The sequence below is a fragment of the Rana temporaria genome, chromosome 2, assembly GCF_905171775.1.
Source record: "Rana temporaria chromosome 2, aRanTem1.1, whole genome shotgun sequence".
Taxonomy (NCBI): Eukaryota; Metazoa; Chordata; class Amphibia; order Anura; family Ranidae; genus Rana; species Rana temporaria.
The window spans coordinates 56,645,426-56,664,327 of NC_053490.1; the positions used below are offsets into that span (position 1 = coordinate 56,645,426).

Consider the following 18,902-nt stretch of genomic DNA (forward strand, 5'->3'; position numbering starts at 1 on the left):
TAAAAAACTTAAGGTGGCAAAACGTATATATAGTGACAAAATGTATATGTAAAAATATATAAAAATGAAAAATACAGTCAATATAGTCCCAGATAGGTTCAAACAAAAAGAAAAAGCCACAGTTCCAAGGAGGGTTGATGCAAAGGTGGATAAGTGAATAGGGCACATCGCATAAAACTGCACAGCAAACGTTTAATAAAGCATAAAAAACTATCGATAAAACGCACATGGGGCAGTATGTGAACGGTCGCATCTCCACGAGCACCGCGCTCGTCTGCCGTCCGTTAAATGGCAGAGTACTAGAGTACTAACCGGGAGCAACATCTAACGGACGGCAGACGAGCGCGGTGCTCGTGGAGATGCGACCGTTCACATACTGCCCCATGTGAGTTTTATCGATAGTTTTTTATGCTTTATTAAACGTTTGCTGTGCAGTTTTATGCGATGTGCCCTCCCCCCTTTCTTTTTCCTCTTCCCACTCTGCCTCTCTCACCCTGATATGAGCAATCGGCTCTACGGACACTGAGGGACAGTACACTGGCAGTGAGAAGTTAAGGATACGAGCTCGGTGCTCGTGGAGATAGGCGCATCTTCCTTACACACTATGTAAGTTGTGTAAGTGTACACCAACAAAATCATTTATTTCTGAGAACCCTTCCTTTCATGTGTGGCAACAGGATAAGGCTACAATATACACTCTCTTATCTCTTCCACATGCATGGCCAATCTCTGAGAACTGAAAGGAAGATATCCACCCAATAGAAAAAGGCTGAAGTATTGGTAATTTGTTTTGACTCTGAATGACAGCTGGGAGGTAAGCTGCGAAGATCACTGAATGGTGTGGGCTACACGGCTTGTGGATTAGATTAGGCTGCACACCTTCACTTACTGGATCTTGCAACTTTTTCCATTTTTCATTTATTCACTTATCCACCTTTGCATCAACCCTCCTTGGAACTGTGGCTTTTTCTTTTTGTTTGAACCTATCTGGGACTATATTGACTGTATTTTTCATTTTTATATATTTTTACATATACATTTTGTCACTATATATACGTTTTGCCACCTTAAGTTTTTTACTGTGTTCATTGTGATACAGCTTAGCTAGCACTGTACCCATTCACTACCGTGTTAGGTCACTTCATTGTGTCTGTACACTCTTCGTCTCCCTAAGTCCACATCCACCCCCCCCACCTCCCCTTTGCTCTCCCCTCATCCATTCACCTATTCACTAGTTTTAATTACAGCGCAGACACTCATACCTATTTGCACATTTATTCATTGTCTTTATTGGACAGACCTTTCTTTGTTTGCTGCAGTGCCCACATCCACAGCCTTTGCATCCCCCCCTCCCCTTCCCACCCCCTCCCTTCCCCACCTACCCATTTCAGCACAGGAGTTCCACCTATTTTTGGTTAAAGACTGCTCATTTAGATAGCTGCTTCACAAGAACTGTGCCTATTGACCATAGTCAGAGGTACCTCTTTAAGGAAACTTACATTTTATTGCTGGCATTCATATACTGTAGAGCAGGGGTCTCAAACTGGCGGCCCTCCAGCTGTTTCAGAACTCCAAGTCCCATAATGCCTCTGCCTGTGTGAGTCATGCTTGTAACTGTCAGCCTTGCAATGCTTCATGGGACTTGTAGTTTCGCAACAGCTGGAGGGCCATCAGTTTAATACCCCTGCTATAGAGTGCACTCTAAAGTGTATATAGCCCAGGGGTGGACTGACAACTCATGGGGCCCCCGGGCAATAGAAGATGGGGGCCCCCAGGCTTACAGATGGCCACCACGCCAGGAGGCAGTGCAGAGGCCAGGCAGCTAAAATCTCAGGATTTTCACATCAAAAGCATGTCAGTTTCGGACATATCAGGGACAGATGTAAAAAAAAACTGATTTTTACATACTGTCCCTGGTTTTACTGAGCCTGGCAACCCTGATGGGGCCCCCTAGTGGCATGGGGCCCTCGGGCAGTGCCCGAGAGTCCCAATGGTCAGTCCGCCCCTGATATAGCCTACTGTTTACACCAGAGTTATCACAATATCATTGCTGTTACTGTTTTCTAATGCCATTAGTTATTGCTGATTTTGTGGATTACCAGGTTTACTCTAATTTAGCTGCATAGAACTCCATTTTATGCTGCTATAGCCCAGTGAACATATTGTCTAGTGAACAGTGGTCAAGCTAATCCTTTACTAACTCATTTATGTGCATACAGCTATTTACTGCAACCCGTGATAATTTATTTGGTTGGTGGGGGACAGCTGCCGCATTGGGCGGATCTTGCAGCTATATAGGTGAGTATGCTTTTTTATTTATTTTATTTCCCACACTTCTCCTTTAACTGATCTAGGAGTCTTTCCTGCCCATAAAAAGGAAGAAATAATCTGTCAGTTTTAGTAATGGGACAGGAGTTTGTTGAAAAAAAAAAAAAATTTTTAGTAGAAAAAACACTTTGAGAAGGATTACAGCAGGCATCCTCAAACTACGGCCCTCCAGCTGTTGCGGAACTACACATCCCATGAGGCATTGTAAAACTCTGACATTCACAGACATGACTAGGCATGATGGGAATTGTAGTTCCTGAACAACTGGAGGGCCATAGTTTGAAGACCCATGGTTTACAGTACCTACTGGGATTAGAGGAAGAGCTTTCCATGTTGTGCATTTATGGGCAAGACGGCCAAGTAGGCAGTTAAGGTGTAAAGCAATTATTTACCCTATGCCTTATAGTAAAGAACAAAAAGTTTGTCTTATATCATAAAAAAAATTATTTTATAAACATAATATATTATATATTAACATAATTTATAAGTTAAACATATAAATGCAAGTATGACAAAGGCAGTAGACATAAATTATTTTATAAGCGCTTTCTTTGGGCTGACCACTCTGTTGTTTTTCACATTTCCACACTTCAGCCAGCTGTTGCTCTTCAGTAAACGGGTGACTCTCTTTTTAGCGGTGCTGAATTCGTACTGACGGGAAGCATCAAAGAAATAAAGTAGTTCTGAAAAGAAAAAAATATATTTAGTTTTATCTGTTTTTTCCCTTCTTTTAAAAAAAAAATTAACTAATTTCATATTGGAGGATGAGTAACATGATCCACTCCACACTTAATAAAAAGGAGAGGGTAAGTGGCAATGCCCCAAAATGACTAGATTTTGGATAAGGATCTTTACTCTAATGCACTCAGTAACGGAGATGAACAGCCCCACAAGGCCTGAAATTACCCCTTTTCAGAAACTAGACATTGAGGCTCCTAAACTCCGTAAAAAAAAAAAACATATCCTACATTTTCCTGGAAGGTAGAATTGCCATTGCTAGGTGTTGGAATCACCTAGGTGTTGGTCTTTGGTCTCACATAAATACTAAACTGGATAATGATTAACAATAAACTCTCATGTACCCTTAATTATACCCAATTGAAGTTTGATAAGACCTGGAAGCCTTGGATGAGGTACCTGAAGAGAGTCTAGTGTGACCTGGGGATCTTGGTCACATCTTTTCTATTTCAGTCCTTTCTCTCTAATGCCTCGTACATACGGTTGGACTTTTGACCATGCAAAAGTCCACCGCGAGTCTGTCGGAAGTGCGACGGAAAGATAGAGAACAGGTTCTCTATCTAAGGTCCGTCGGACTTCCGAAAAAACAAAGTCCGATGGAGGCTACACACGGCCGAACTTTCCGAGAAAAAAAGCCTGTCTGACTTTTTTTCCCTTGTGTACAAGGCATTAACCTTCTTCTTATCTTCCCCTTGCCCTGCCTCCTCCTCCTTCCTTTAGATGACTAAGTAAAATTTCTACTTTAATGTGCTTTTCTTTAGGCACTTGGTGCTAGTAAGACAACAGGCGAGAATGTCGATTAAGAGAGATGACCACATTAGAACCTCTCGCGTTCTAGCAATTGTTGAGATGTAACGGTACGTCTCTTCTTTAATTGAATGCTTTGCTATATTGACTACTCCATGAAGGGAATCTGTACCTAAGTGTTTGTCTACCTTTCCCCCTCGTGAGGGTTCTGTTTTGTTAAATGCATACAAACTTAATAAAAAGATTGGAATCTAAACTTCTCTTATGTGTTCCGTTTTTGTCTGTTAAAATATACCATTGAAAGTGCACAGAATCCTGATAATCCTGCAAGAAACCCAGTGAGCCTGTGGAAGCATTCCAGTGTTGTGATCCCAGAACATAATACCTGTGATCTGTGAATACAGAACCCCTCCATCTATAGTATGGATAAGAGGAAGGCGATTGTGTAGTCCTAACACACTTCCTGTCTGGGGTGAAAACGCTGCTCTTTTATAGATACTTTAAAGTGATTTGTCAATAAAGAAAGTCTGTTACTGGCATGTTCACCAGGTGAAAATATAGCTAAAAATTTCCAATAAAAGAAAAGTAAGGCAGCCCCCACATCTAAGGATTTGTAAGCTGAAATGTAATTTTTTCTTCAGTTTGGATATACTTTAAAGTGGTTCTAAAGGTTGAAGGATTTTACCCGTCATGCAAACCTTCTGTATGTAGCACCTCCCCCAATCTTTCCCTGACTTAACTCCGATCCAGCGAAGTTCACAATTGCCAAGGCTGCCCTGTGATTCTCCCTCCTCATTGGCTTTCACTGCTGTCAATCACAGCCAGTGAGCCAATGAGGAGAGAGCGGGGCATGGGGCTGATCCGTGGCTCTGTGTCACATGGACGAATAAAGCAGCAGCTCGGGAGCGAGCAATCATCGTTGCACTCAGGGAATACAGCTTTTTCTGGGGGCACTGTTTGAGTGGGAGGAGCCAGAAAGATGAAAAAAAAAAGGATCAGAGCTGCTCTGTGCAAAACCACTGAACAGAGCAGGTAAAGATAACATGTTTGTTATTAAAAAAGCTTTATTAACACATTAAATTGAACCTGTTGCTTTGCTCTGCATGGCTAAAAGCATGGGTTTGTTTTATGATACACCTAATAAACAAGATCCATCACTCTCCTTGCAGGAAATGAGTTAAACGCAATTGCACAGATCTTTTGTTTTCCTCCTGAGTTTTTACTTTGAGCTACAAAACTTGTTTATATCATCTTGTTTTCCTGCTGAATGTTTAGAAAGATGTGTTTATTTTATTGGTCTGACTTGTAAGGGGTCCCTAAATAAAATACACAGTTCTATTATATTTACTTACCATCCTTTTGGAAAGCAGCATGAACCCTATTTCCAACACCAGCGAAGCCATCAATTATTTTCTTAGGAGTTACAGAATCCATCGTCTGCTTCTCTTCATCAAAACTGAAAAATAACGGACAGGTTAGAAGAAATTATTTTCCAACATTCGCATGAATTATTGTGAAGTCATTTATTCTCTACTTTCCTTGAATATGAAAATACATTTCTTCACAATGCTTATAGATGCAGAGGTGAATTAGTTCACCAAATGCTTTTACTCCTTGTTTAGAATATGTAAGTACTTTAGTGTGCATGATCTGGGCACATGTTAACTAAATATTATATCATTTTATTTTATCCGTACCAAGCAACGCCAATAAAATACCTCCATGATTTTAGTTAAAAGTGTCACATAAACTGGTCTTACCTCCAGAATTTGTCATCTACAAAGAAGTAGGTCTTTTCTGTGTTTTCATCATGGACTGCAGCGTCAATTCTCCTAACAGTTCTTGGAAAGCCCAAGTCATAGATGCTTTTTGGTGAATCCTTTGTAACTTCATAACCATTAATAACCCAATATTTAGCACCTAATTAAAAAAAAAAGGAAAAAAGAATATTGGGTGACTAAAATGTAACTATCCATTTATTAGCAACAACAACAAAAACAAACAAACAATACTTTAAACATTCCAGAATATGCTTAGGCATGCATTGTATCCAACAGGAGCACACAAAAAGATGTTATCTACTAACAACTAAATAGGCTATACTATCTTCATGAAATTCCACAGAAAAATAAGAAGTACGCACCTTTGAAGACAATAACCTTGTCCTTTTCTTTGTACTCGTAAGCAGCTTGAATGTGATTTGGAAGGGCAGGCCAAAATGTTTTGATTAAATGATGCTCAGCCAATGAATCTGGAGAAATCTGACGCCAGAAAGTTCTAGAGAATACAAAAGAGTTAAATCATTTATCTTTGCATATTTTTAGTGTAAATTTAAAAATACTGCATGAACATGATTTTGATACATCTATTTTTATGCCTCTCTGTTTCATTCTTTTTAAATTCATGTTGCTAATATCGCTTTAAAAAGCCTATTTTCAAGCCCTTTGAGTTGTGACAACATGCTTATAGCCTCAGGTGGGGACCAATGGTAATCTATGTATCGGGGAATGTGAATAGCTTCCCTATTCAATGACTACTTAGATACGTTTTCTTATCCTTATATAGAGTCAACTTTCAATCAGGTCATACCCAGCCCACAGGCTCAGAGTGAGACAGAGAAGCAGCAAAGAACAAGTGGGGTTTATTTACTAAAACTGCACAGTGCAAAATCTGGTGCAGCTTTGAATGGTAGCCATTTAGCTTCTAACATCAGCTTGCTTAATTAAGCTTTGACAAAAAAGAAAAAAAAAGTAGGCTGATTGGCTACCGTGCACAGCTGTGCCAGATTTTGCACTCTGCGGTTTAAGTAAATTAACCCCATTCATTGCGTAGCACTACTAGGCAGGAATCACATAATAAGCAAATATGGCTGCATCCATTTAAATATATTGTTATTTACAAGCAATACATGTAAATGTGTTTTTTCAAACTAACACAGATTGGTCACAATAAATAAAATGTCTTCTAATGCCGCGTACACACGATCGTAATTTCCAATGGAAAGAGTCTGACGGCCCAAGATATTCCGATCATGTGTCGCCCCATCGAAGTTTTTCCATCGAAAAATTTAGAGAACATGTTCTATGTTTCTCCAATGGAATTCCGTCAGAATTCTGGTGTGATTTGGCTGGGCCAAAGCCCGATCCTGTGTACGTGGCATTAGGGAGCCAAGGAAACTGCCATTGCTGACTTCTCCACCTGAAAACGCTAGTACCATACTGTGAGTCACTGCTTTGGAACTAGTATACAGGTATGGACTTTTCACCATACTTGGGCCGGTCATTGGTTTGGAATGTATTATAATTAATGGTTTAGTGATACTGTCAGATAACTTGCATTTTTAAGTATATCAGTAGTGGCAGCCAGGTGTCCTTTAAGCTCATCACATTCTCATATAAAGTATATCTAAAAGTAATGTAAAACGTCATAAATTCTCAATAAATAAAAAATAAAAAAAATAAATGTAATTAAAGGTTAAAGCTTACTTGTTGGTGAAGAATAATATCTCTCCGCGCAAAGTTGTCACAGCATCAAAAGTGATTGGCTGGCAGGTAGAAGGAGTCTTTGGTGGTTGTGGTTCTACTGGGACTTCTCTGGCTCCTGTAATAAAGTACCAAATGTTATGACACAGCAACCTTCTATAAATTGTAGAGTCACCTACAGTATTCTATTCCTAATAGAGTCTGGTAGTGATTTTCTTTCTCTCACCATAGAGTGACTGAATTCCTCTAATGTCATCGTCAGGCAGGCGAAATTCACTGGGTTCAATGAAGTGGTACGTTGGGTACATGAGAGCGCTGGGATCATTAGAGTGAAAAAGACCCAAGGAATGGCCAAATTCATGAGCAGCCACAAGGAACAAGTTATAACCTTAAATGAAAAAAATTGTAATAAATTAGAATGGTTACTGTGAATGATTGTAATGAAGCTGTAACATATCCAAGCAGGGGGCACCATCCAATGACTTTAGCATAGTCTAACTAAAGAAAATAATTTTTCATCATATAACTATAATCTTGTAGTGATTACAAATATTGTGTATATTACTGAGCAGAGGAAAAAACTCACCTCTAGATCCACTAGTCCATGTTTCATCTTCATCAAAGTGAGCATCTCCTCCGATTCCATTACTTGGAGCAAAAGCATGTGCCAGAGTTCCATGTGGACCATCAAATGGCCAGTAGTCATTGTGCACTGTTGAAAAAAATGTTTTTAAAATGTATCTCTCTGTGTGTTATAAAGGTTCAGTCTGATATGACATTGACTTATGAACATACCTTGTGCTGCAAATGAGATCTCAATATCAGCAACAGTGTTGTAAATTCGAGTAAAGGTCAAGGGAGTCACATCACTCCAAACCAGGAAGGCTCTCTGGATAGCTGTATCCACCTCAGCAGCTGGCATGTCCGGTGTGTAATTTACTATTCTAAATAAAAAAAATAAGATTGTTCTATTATTTAAAATTATTTGTAAAGGGGCAATACCATAGAACCACCCATTGTCCTATATGATTAATGTGCTAGTTACTATCAGAAAGATTTTCATATGTGTAGAGCATCCAGTATGACCAATCAACTGTTTTATATTACTGTATGTAACATTTCAGTCTGATGAAGGTTGATGTCAGTGTGCTTTGCAGGTGTACAACCTTACTTGAGAGGGCCATTTTCAGAAAAGGGGTTAAAGTTAACCAAAGTAGAACCACTGTCTGGTTGGTCTTTGTTTTTGAGTATACCGCTGAAGAAATGTCTCCTTGTTTCCTGTTCCAAAGATACAACAGGAAGTGAGGGGAAATCTCTTAAGCGTGGGGAGATTTCCTTCTTTGATATATCCATTTAAACAGTTGTCCCTATTGGAAGATTTTCTTTTCAGATGTCAGCTTGAAAATATTTATTGACAATGACTATCGATACAGGGAGAGTAAATTTTCCCAGCAGTGTAATAAACAACCATAGAAAACCTGACTGAGGTACTAATACTAAACCTCCCCATCCCAAATAAAAAACAAAAGGTTTTGGCTGGATATACATTGAGATTAAATTCACATGAGATTAAAATTACTGAAGTTATTTTGCAATCTACTATAACGTTATCCTCCCAAATTCTACATATATATTACTGTCTATGAAGGTAACACAATAGAATTTATTTTACCTGTATGTTAGGTCTCTCTTCTTCCATCCAGAGTTTCCTGGGAATATGCTGTATTCACCCACATCAACAAACCCACATCTGGGTTGCTGCATCATCTCCATAGTGTCTGAGTCAAGACTTCCCGTCACCTCCAAACCAAAGAAGTCCTGCATCTGGCGAATCTTCTCTGAAAATTGACTGGTTGTTTTCTTCCTGGACTGGCGCACCCCATCTGTCTTAAGGTTGTAGTATTTTTTCAAATAATCCTGTAGATTAAAAATAAAAATAAAAATCTTTCTTAATTTTATCTTTGTATCAAGGGCTTTAGAAAGAAATATGGCAAATGTTTAGATGAAACATAAAGACGTTATTAAAATGGAACATCATTAAAGATTCATCCAACATTGTGCGAAAGATTGAAAATTTGTTATAATATAAATGATAGTGATTGATTCACCACCAATGAATGTTTAGTGAAGGTCACATTCGCCGATTTGTAAATGCGTCCTTTTGTGGATTGTTATTCTAATGTGGTCTTAATTAAATAAATGAAATGTCTATTGGCTCTCTGGGGTTTATTTACTAAAGCTGGAGAGTGCAAAATCTGTCTCATTTCTCCCTAGAAGCCAACAAGCTGAGGTTAGAAGCTGATTGGCTACCATGCTTTAGTAAATCTACCCCTGTGTTATAAAACGCCTCTATGAGTTAGGCCGCGTACACACGGTCGGTCCATCCGATGAGAACGGTCCAGAGGACCGTTTTCATCGGTTATCCGATGAAGCAGACTGATGGTCTGATGTGCCTACACACCATCAGTTCAAAAACCGATCGAGTCCAACGCAGTGACGTAAAACACAACGACGTGCAGAGAAAAATTAAGTTCAATGCTTCCAAGCATGCGTCGACTTGATTCTGAGCATGCGCGGGTTTGGAACCGATGCTTTTGCGTACTAACCATCGTTTTTGACCTATCGGTTAGGCGTTAAAGCAAGTTCTAAATTTTTGGACCGAAGGATAACTGACCGATGGGGCCCACACACGGTCGGTTTGGACCGATGAAACTGAACTTCAGTCCGTTTTCATCGGTTTGGTCCAATCGTGTGTACAGCGCCTCAGAGTTTAAACACATAGAAAGTTTGTAAACTTTGATCAGACTTATCTAGCAGATGTTCACTAAGGGGATATTAAAGAGAAACTCTTGCCCTTCCTCCATGTTTTTCCCCTGCTTACCAGGGAACTGCATTTTATTTGCCTACCAAACAAAAGCAAAAAAAATTGATGGATATTTGTGTAGCAGAGGGAGAGGGCAAGATGGAGAGGAGGAAACATATTTTAAGAACAAAGATCCCAGCACTACTTAGTAAGAAGCACAGAGAGCATTAGTAATGGTAAAAAGTATGACTTCCCCCGACCACATATACAGATTATAAGAAATACAATAGAAAGGAGGTTTTTAAACACATTGCCAAGATTAAATTGATCCCTTTCATATGAGTATAAAAAAAAAACGATAAGGCTATACTTTCCCTTTAATATACTCACTTCAGCAAACTTGGCGTTCTCTTCATTGTCCTGTGAAGTTTCAGCTGCAAAAGCCGAGCAGTATGCTACTGAAAGTAGCAAGGCGAGAAACAAGCTCTTCATTTCTGGAAGTCTTATGATCCCTCAGGGTTCTCAATAGTTTCTTGATTTCCTATGATATTCTGAGTCCCAGGCTTGTCCTTTTATACGATACCTGGAATCATGAGCCAATCTGCAGAAAGTGACTCACTATTTACAACTTCCGCCAATCACAGCAAAAAGTAAACTTAATTCTCTGACAACAAGTTATGACAAAGTGCAAACTAAGTAAAGCCCACACTTGTGCAACATTTCTTCTTTATACATGATTAATGGTCAGGAAGAGGTTTTGGTTTGAAGCTTACAAATAGGACTATGTGGTTAATTTTTTTTATATAATTTTCACATACTTAAAAAAAGTTAAATATGAATGAATTTGATTTAAAAAAAAAAAATCTACATAATAACCATAATAATAATCATAATTAATATTATAATAATACAAATTATGTTTAAATTATGATAATACTAATGAAAAACTACTACTACTCCTACCACTATCACTACTACTACTACTACTACTACTACTACTATTGCTACTACACCACTACCTCTACTACTGCTACTACACCACTGCTACTATACTGCTAATATTAATAGTAATAATAATAATAATATATATTATTTTGCTAATTTATTTTATCTTTTTAGAAGGAAAGTATGGCCCCTTTCAGACGTACGGATCCTGTGAAGATCCGTACCTTTCTCATCCGCTTGCTCAGCCGGGATCGCTCTGTTGATCCCCCGCTGAGCTGGCAGGTGACACTGTGCAGGGACCGCCCTGTCAGATCTCCGCTCTCCTCTATGGGGGGATAGGATGAACACGAACCGTCTATCCGTGTTCACCCGATCCACAGACAGATGGAAAAATAGGATTTTCCCCCGTCTGCAGAAACAGACCATAGCAGACACCGATGGGGTGTCAGCGGATGTTCCTCCGCTGACACCCACTATCCCATAGGGATACATGCATATCCCTTTTTCATCCATAAATGGATGTGAAAGGGCCCTAAGATGTAAACAAGATGATGTTTTGCCGCCAAAAACTGCTCCCTGTTTAACACTCCGCATTCCTCTCCTGTACATACTGCCCTCTGACATTCTCTCTGTGCTTTTCTTCTGCAAATGCTGTCCTCTGTCATACCCTCCATACTCTTCTCCTATACTTACTGCCCACTGTTGTACCCTTTGTACTCCTCTCCTGCACATACTGCCCAAAGTCATAACTGCAACACTCTTCTTCTGCACATATTGCCTGCTAATACACGCTTCCTTTCTTGTTATAGCCTCAACCTTTCCCATTCTGGTATGTACACTTTTACTAGTCTTAAAGAAGAACTATTTTGGATAGAGGAAGGGAGGGTTATAACCTGTCAGATTTTTTTATTGTTTTTTTGCCATCTTTGTCCCATTGCAGAGATTTCCCTTCACTTCCTGTTCCACAGCTTAACAGGAAGAGAGAGGAAATCCCTGCAAATTAAGGGAACTCCTTGGGGACTCCCAGGTTACCAGAACTAGTGTCCCCATTGGAAGCTTTCCCCTCTATTACTTTTCTGGGGACAACCCAAAATTTTGTGATTTTCTTCTACTTTCACTTTCAATGATAATAGGATAAATAGAGAGGGTTAATCTCCCTAATGCAGGCACAGACAGCAATAAAACCTGACACGCGTTCTGATCCCTCTTCACTCTACCCAAAACAAAAACAAAATGTTTTGTCTTTAGTTATACTTTAAGGCCTCATTCACACGGACGGACAGTTTTGACAGCGGACCTGAACGGCCGCTCCATGCATCCCTATGGAGCGTCGGATGTCAGCGGAGACATGTCCGATGACATCCGACCCTATTCGATCCGCTAAAAACAGACATATGGGGGCACGTCCCCATCCGTCCATGGCGGATCGGATCGGGTAAGATCTGATGAAAACAGAAATGCTGTCCGTTTTCATCAGATCGCTCCATAGGAGACAGCGGTGCCCGACAAGCCCCTCCCCGCTCAGTGAGCAGAGAGGAGCTTGTCATCTGTCGGCTCAGCGGAGATCTGCGGACTGATCTCCCGCTGAGCTGGCGGGAGCAGGCGGAGTCCGCCTCGTGTGAATGGGGCCTAATACATTTTTAATTATAATGCTTATTGCTTGCAACTACAACTCATTAAAAAGAAAAAAAACATTTGGTTCCATCCATTCTCCAATCCTCTCTCTCAGATACAAAGTAAAATGCTCTCTGTTTCTAAATCCTTTGTTGTCTATGGTTTTCCTTTTTTTTTTGCTTATGCCTTTCCCTTATAAAACTCTCCAGTGCATCATATATCAAGCACCCAAACTCTACCCGACTCCCTGTCACCGCAAGTTCACTTATATAGAACTCACACCCTGTAAATGACCAGGCTCTATACCATTCCGGCAGCCTTTGTGTTCAAATGTTGCCACTTGGCTTCCTTCCCCCGGCCACAGGTGATATTCCACTCTCCAATTAATTTCTAATAATTACTGGACATTTGGAATACCTGTGTTCCAACAGAGTGGCCACTGTAAAGCTCACTTGTGGGCTTGAAGATCTGTGTCAGGTTGGCAAATAGATCTTAAACTGTACACATCAGTGTCAATAACATATCCATGCAAGGTTTAAAGCGTATCTGATCTCAGAACCCAAAGTCTAAATTTCTTTTGATTATGTGGTAATTCTTTGGTGATTCTGTGAATATCACACTTCCTGTTCCTGGGTGACCACATTATATTCTACACTGTAATTTATGTAGAGAGCCATCTTTCTGACCTAGACTGAACTTCAAATATGTATACCTATGTTCATCTTAGATACATGGTGGATGGATTGGATCTAGGGCCTGAAACATGGAAACAAATGCAGTTGCACCATCTAGGGTAGTTGTGGATAACTTTCTTGATATGGAAGCATTAAGTGTGGCCCTTAACATCACAAAAGAGCTGCACATGCATTTCAGTGAATATTCAGTGTCAGAGACAGCAGACACACAACAGGATATCGTTAAATACTATGGGCATGATACAAGGGACGATTAGAGACTATGGACATAATACAGGAGATGGTCAAAGACTACAAACATGATACAAGAGATGGTCAGAGACTGCGGACATCCTACAGGAGACTGTGAACATGCTTTAGGAGTTGCTGGAAATGTGGGACATGCTTCAGGAGACATCCATAGACTGGAGACAGTACATGAGATTGCTACAAATCACTGCTATAACAGGGTAAGGGCCCTTTCACACGGGCGGATCAGTAATGATCCGCTCCGTGTGTCCGCAAAAACTCAGCGGGGAGCCTCCGTAAAATCCCTGCTGAGCTGGCAGCTGACAGGGCGGTCCCCGCACACTGTGCAGGGACAGCCCTGTCTTTCCTCCACTCTCCCCTATGGGGGATCCGATGAACACGGACCGTATGTCCTTGTTCATCCGATCCGATCCGGCAGACGGAAGAAAAATTGGATTTTCCTCCGTCCGCAAATGCGGATCATTGCGGAGGCGGACAATTACGGGTGTCAGCGAATGGTCATCCGCTGACACCCGTAATCACATAGGGACCCATGTATGTCCCGTTTTCATCCGCAACGGATGGATGAAAATGCGGACATACGGTCCGTACGTGTGAAAGGGCCCTAATAGGGAAACACATAATCGTGTCCACAGGGGCCCCATGGGCTGGAGAAAAAGTGCCAAAGGGCTGCAGGTTGGGCACCAGGGGTCTAAGAGCTGACATATATTACATTTTTATTGTGTGTGTTTAGATATACTTTTAACAAATTAACATATGAATATTTATAGAAATTCATTTATTTTAGAAAATACATTTATTAAATAATATAACATCAATAAAGACAACAACTGTGCTCTTATTTAAGGGTGTGAATATTTTCTGTTTTCCACCGATAGTCCTACAGATTCAGGGAGAGTTTTGAAGGGATCAAAATGAATACAGGAGGTATGTTCTAGCGCCTAACGGTGATTTTTCTTCTATGCATGAGTTGGTCTCTGGTGATTTTTATTTAAACACCATTATGTGTAAATGCTAGATGTGGTCATGGCTACACAGTAGCAACACCATATTGCTGATATGCTTTGCTTACAGACCAAAGTCCTTGAGGGCACATTTTTCCCCAACAGAGCATCAATAACAAAAAAGATTTCCAAGATAAGTTTGTTTCCAATTTCTCTGAATATAAGTAAACTATAGATCTAGCCTGTAGTTTCTTTTAGGTATTTACAAACAGGTATGTGTACGGGCCAAATTGCCTGTACATGAATTATCCTAAATGTTACGACATATGTGGGCTCTTGGGCTGCCTAGTATGCCCTTTATTATCACCAACACATTTGTGTGAATTCAGATAGATATGAGTCACTGTGTTGTTGAGTTTATAGACTTCTTCCTTTCCTTAGATTACGATAGCCTGATCTTTACACAGATAGTAACATCCTCCTCATTTCCTGACATGCTATGGAAATAACAGAATTTTGTTGGGTTATTATTCCTTAGGCTGTGTTTATATCTCAGTAAGATACATATGTTTATATGAGCTTGCTAATTTTAAACACGTTGCTAATTCTATAACAATTACCAATGCCGATATAAATTGTTCCTTTTTAGGATTTTCGTTGCATCATTTGTTTTGTTTATTCATTAATAATTCTCTTCTTAAAGGGTATGTCGTTTTTTTTTTAATTAAGTAGTTGAGGATCAGAACCTCTCTCAAGTTTGTATTGTCTATTTACCTCCTAAGGAGATTCTTCCTGTGCTTGAGTTCTTCTTGGATTTGGTCCAAACACATGTTGAGCTGATCCTGAAAGGCAGCCAGGCTACAGGCAGGGTATTCCCCGCTACACAGTTGCAAAAACATAAAGGGACAGGTATGTTTCTGACATCATTAACTTCATTTAGCCACATTGTAATATTAGGTCATTGTCCTATTATGGTCATGTGGTAGGTCAGTGATGCGCAAGCATACCCGTAACTTTGTGTACTTGCAACTGGCCAGCAACTGATTGGTCTGGCATTGACAGCTTCCTCCTGGCTTCAAACTGAACTTGGGTTCAGATCAAACCCAAGTACATCCCTACTCTTTGTTTGTTTTGATAACCACTGACAAAAAGTGATAGGAAACCCAAAATTTGTGGTAAAAGATAAACCTCCCAATGGGACTCTTGTTTTGGTAACTGGTGTAAAAGAAGAATTGCCCTTGCATTTTAGACATTTCCACTAACTTCTCGTTGACTCCCCAGGTAAGAAAGTGAAGGGAAATACAGTACAGTTGGATAAACAGCATTGTATTGCCCCAGCATAAAGAAAAATAAGTAAACTAAGGGGCTTGTGTGCTATTTTTTTGTTCGAATGGAACTGTAAAAACTATATTTTCATTTGGATATTGTGGAAAACAGGGTGGCCTGTCCATTAGGGACGCCCATGTGTCGCTCCTTCTATCCACAGCCACCACCCCCCATGCTCTATTCAGTCCACGGCCGCCACCCCCTATTCATGCGTCCGGGCCCTTTCAGGACACCAGGTGCATGGATTACAGCGGTGGGTGTGTTTTATTGAAGTACCTAGCATTGCTCATTTGGGCCCATAGCATTGCGCTACGGGCCCACCCAGGTGTTACAACAGCGAATGAATATTCACTATTGAAACACTGCTTCTCAGTTCGGCCAATCAGAAGTGGGTTTGAGACCCGTTTTCCAATTGGGGCGAAAAGAGAAGAGTCCAATTTGGCAGCCAAGGAGGAGGGAGGTAACGGAAACTGCCGCTATGCCCGTGTAGAGCAGTGGACAGGGAAGCTGCCGCCGCTGAGCAGCCACTGGTGAAGTACGGGAGAAGCGTTGCCCACCATAGATGGGGTAAGTGCTCCAGACCCGACCGACCGGGGGAGGGGGGGAGTAATACTGTTAGAAGCTTATTGGCTACCATGCTCAGCTGCACCAGATTTTGCACTCTCCAGTTTTAGTAAATCAACCCCTAAAAGTCTCCATAGAAGATGAAGTTCTCATAATATTAATCCCTGTTGCCACCAGTGCGCTTTGTTACTGTGCCCAGTGCTCCACACTCCACCATATTCTGAAAAGCAACCCACCAGAAACATTGGAGTATTTATTGCAAAGGTCAAAAAAGCATTGGTGGTATAATTCACAGAACCCCTATATATCCCTCTCAAGTACACTCTCCAATATAATTCACAGAAACACAAGAAATATGTTCACAATGTAAATCCATTTATTAAAAAAAAATGATAAAAACAACAATATAAACACCCAAATAGCAACAATAATCCTCCAACGTTGGTCCAATACCCATACCATTCATTGCAGACCAACTTCCGGTAGATCACTTCTTCCATATATGTAATGTCCTTAAACATTAAGAATTGTGGTTTTAGGTGATTTTATAATATAGCCTTTATAAAGAGTATACTGTCTTTATAGCACATGTATACATTATATTAGTAGATATTGTAAACACTAGCAAGAGCATTGTTTGTTCCATTAAATTTATTTTAACATCTTGCAGCTTTAGCAATTAATAAATCATATATAAAAGCATAATAAAAAATTTCCGTTTTCTAAAAACATAGATTGTTTAAAAAGATAAAACCTATACAGGAGTAAGGGCTGCTAGTTATAAATAAGCTCATAAAAATAATTTATTAATACTAGTTAACCCGCAAAATTGGCTGCTTGGGAAACTAGTTTTCAGAAAGAGGGAAATCCATTAACAGTTTTGAAACAATGGTATACTGTAGCATAAGCTGTAGTTCTAAGTTTGTCCTGAGGATGGCAGGCGATCTTTAGAATAACAGTTCACCGTTCTAAAGAACTCACAGCTGTAGAGGTAGGGAATCTTTATGCGTCAGTTCTTGGGAAAAGAAAATGCATAGATATGTTTTTGTATATGTAAAATAAATTATCTTTATGTACATAAATAATCTTTTAAAATCTACTCCTAAAAAAACTTTACTCATGTCTCCTACAAGACACAAATCTTGCTAATTCTGTAACTTTGGGTGTCTGATAGGTTTCAATATGCTTATAACATGGATATGTTTTTAAGGGGTTGTAAAGGTTAGTGTTTTTTCACCTTACCGCATCCTATGCATTAAGGTGAAATAACGCCTGGCAATCATCACCCCCCCCAGCTCCCCCGTTTTACTTACTTGAGCCCATTCACCTGCTTGGCACGTCCCAGGTGTCATCTTCTCCACAGAGTCACTGGATAGATTGATAGCAACGCAGCCATTGGCTCCTGCTGCTGTCAATCAAATACAATGACACAGGCGTCTATGGACGCCAAGTGTATGACACAGGAGCGCGCCCGCAAGCTAACCCCCTCGGGAGAGCTCTTCTCCAAGGGGGTTATCTAATGTGGGGAGGAGCTGCGACAGCCGCCAAGGGACCCCAGAAGAGGATGTTCGGGGCCCCTATGTGCAAAACGAACAGTGGAGGTAAGTATGACATGTTTGTTATTTAAAAAAAAAAACTCGAACCTTTAGTATCCTTTTAAGGCCTCGTACACACGATAGGTTAACCAGAGGACAACGGTCTGATGGACCGTTTTCATCGGTCAAAACCGATCGTGTGTGGGCCCCATAGGTTATTTAACCATCGGTTAAAAAAAAGCCAACTTGCTTTAAATTTAACCGATGGATTCCTAACCGATAGGTCAAAACCGATCGTTTGTAGGCACAACCATCGGTTAAAAATACACGCATGCTCAGAATCAAGTCGACGCATGCTTGGAAGCATTTAACTTCATTTTTTTCAGCACTTCGTTGTGTTTTACGTCACCGTGCTCTGACACGATCGGTTATTTAACCGATGGTGTGTGGGCGCGACGGACCATCAGTCAGCCTCATCGGTTAACCGATGACAACGGTTCTTCAGACCATTCTCATCCGATGGACTGATCGTGTGTACGAGGCTTAAGTGTGTTTGTTTCACTGGATCTTGTTATTGGAGTGATATTTCAAGGCAAGTAATTTTTTTATTACCCTTTTTCTGTGTTGCTAAGGCAATAAGGATGCAAACCCCTCTATTATGAACGGTGTCAGTGAACAGTGTCTATTTCTCCCTGCAGAAGTTGGGTTTTGTGGCTACGAGATGTGATGCCCATGACTCTGATCCACACTGTTAGTCCCCATACACACGACTGAGTTTCTCGGCAGAATTCAGCCAGAAACTCGATCGGAGCTGTATTCTGCCGAGAAACCCGGCCGTGTGTACACTTTCGGCCGAGGAAACCGACAAGGATCTCGTCGGGCCAAATAGAGAACATGTTCTCTATTTCCTCGTTAGTCAACGGGGAAACTTG

General features: G+C 40.4%; 1 protein-coding gene across 1 annotated transcript; it reads right to left on the reverse strand.

Annotated features, from left to right (window-relative positions):
• Window positions 1–2,754: 2,754 nt before the first annotated feature.
• Window positions 2,755–10,667, reverse strand: LOC120929033 (matrix metalloproteinase-18-like). The gene is made up of 10 exons (XM_040340219.1): window positions 10,489–10,667; window positions 8,968–9,212; window positions 8,091–8,239; window positions 7,882–8,007; window positions 7,522–7,683; window positions 7,299–7,413; window positions 5,957–6,090; window positions 5,574–5,733; window positions 5,166–5,269; window positions 2,755–3,011 (listed from the first exon to the last, which is right to left on the reverse strand). The coding sequence occupies exons 1-10, from the start codon at window positions 10,588–10,590 to the stop codon at window positions 2,860–2,862; spliced, it is 1,449 nt and encodes a 482-aa protein (XP_040196153.1). The 5' UTR covers window positions 10,591–10,667; the 3' UTR covers window positions 2,755–2,859.
• Window positions 10,668–18,902: the final 8,235 nt, after the last annotated feature.

Excerpts from the sequence above, each read along its gene's own strand:
- LOC120929033 (XM_040340219.1), bottom strand. The coding sequence starts at position 10,590 with ATGAAGAGCTTGTTTCTCGCCTTGCTACTTTCAGTAGCATACTGCTCG. Across the intron at positions 9,213-10,488 it reads AGAACGCCAAGTTTGCTGAA|GATTATTTGAAAAAATACTA; the intron begins GTGAGTATATTA and ends TTTAATCTACAG. Across the intron at positions 7,414-7,521 it reads AGGAATTCAGTCACTCTATG|GAGCCAGAGAAGTCCCAGTA; the intron begins GTGAGAGAAAGA and ends ACTTTATTACAG.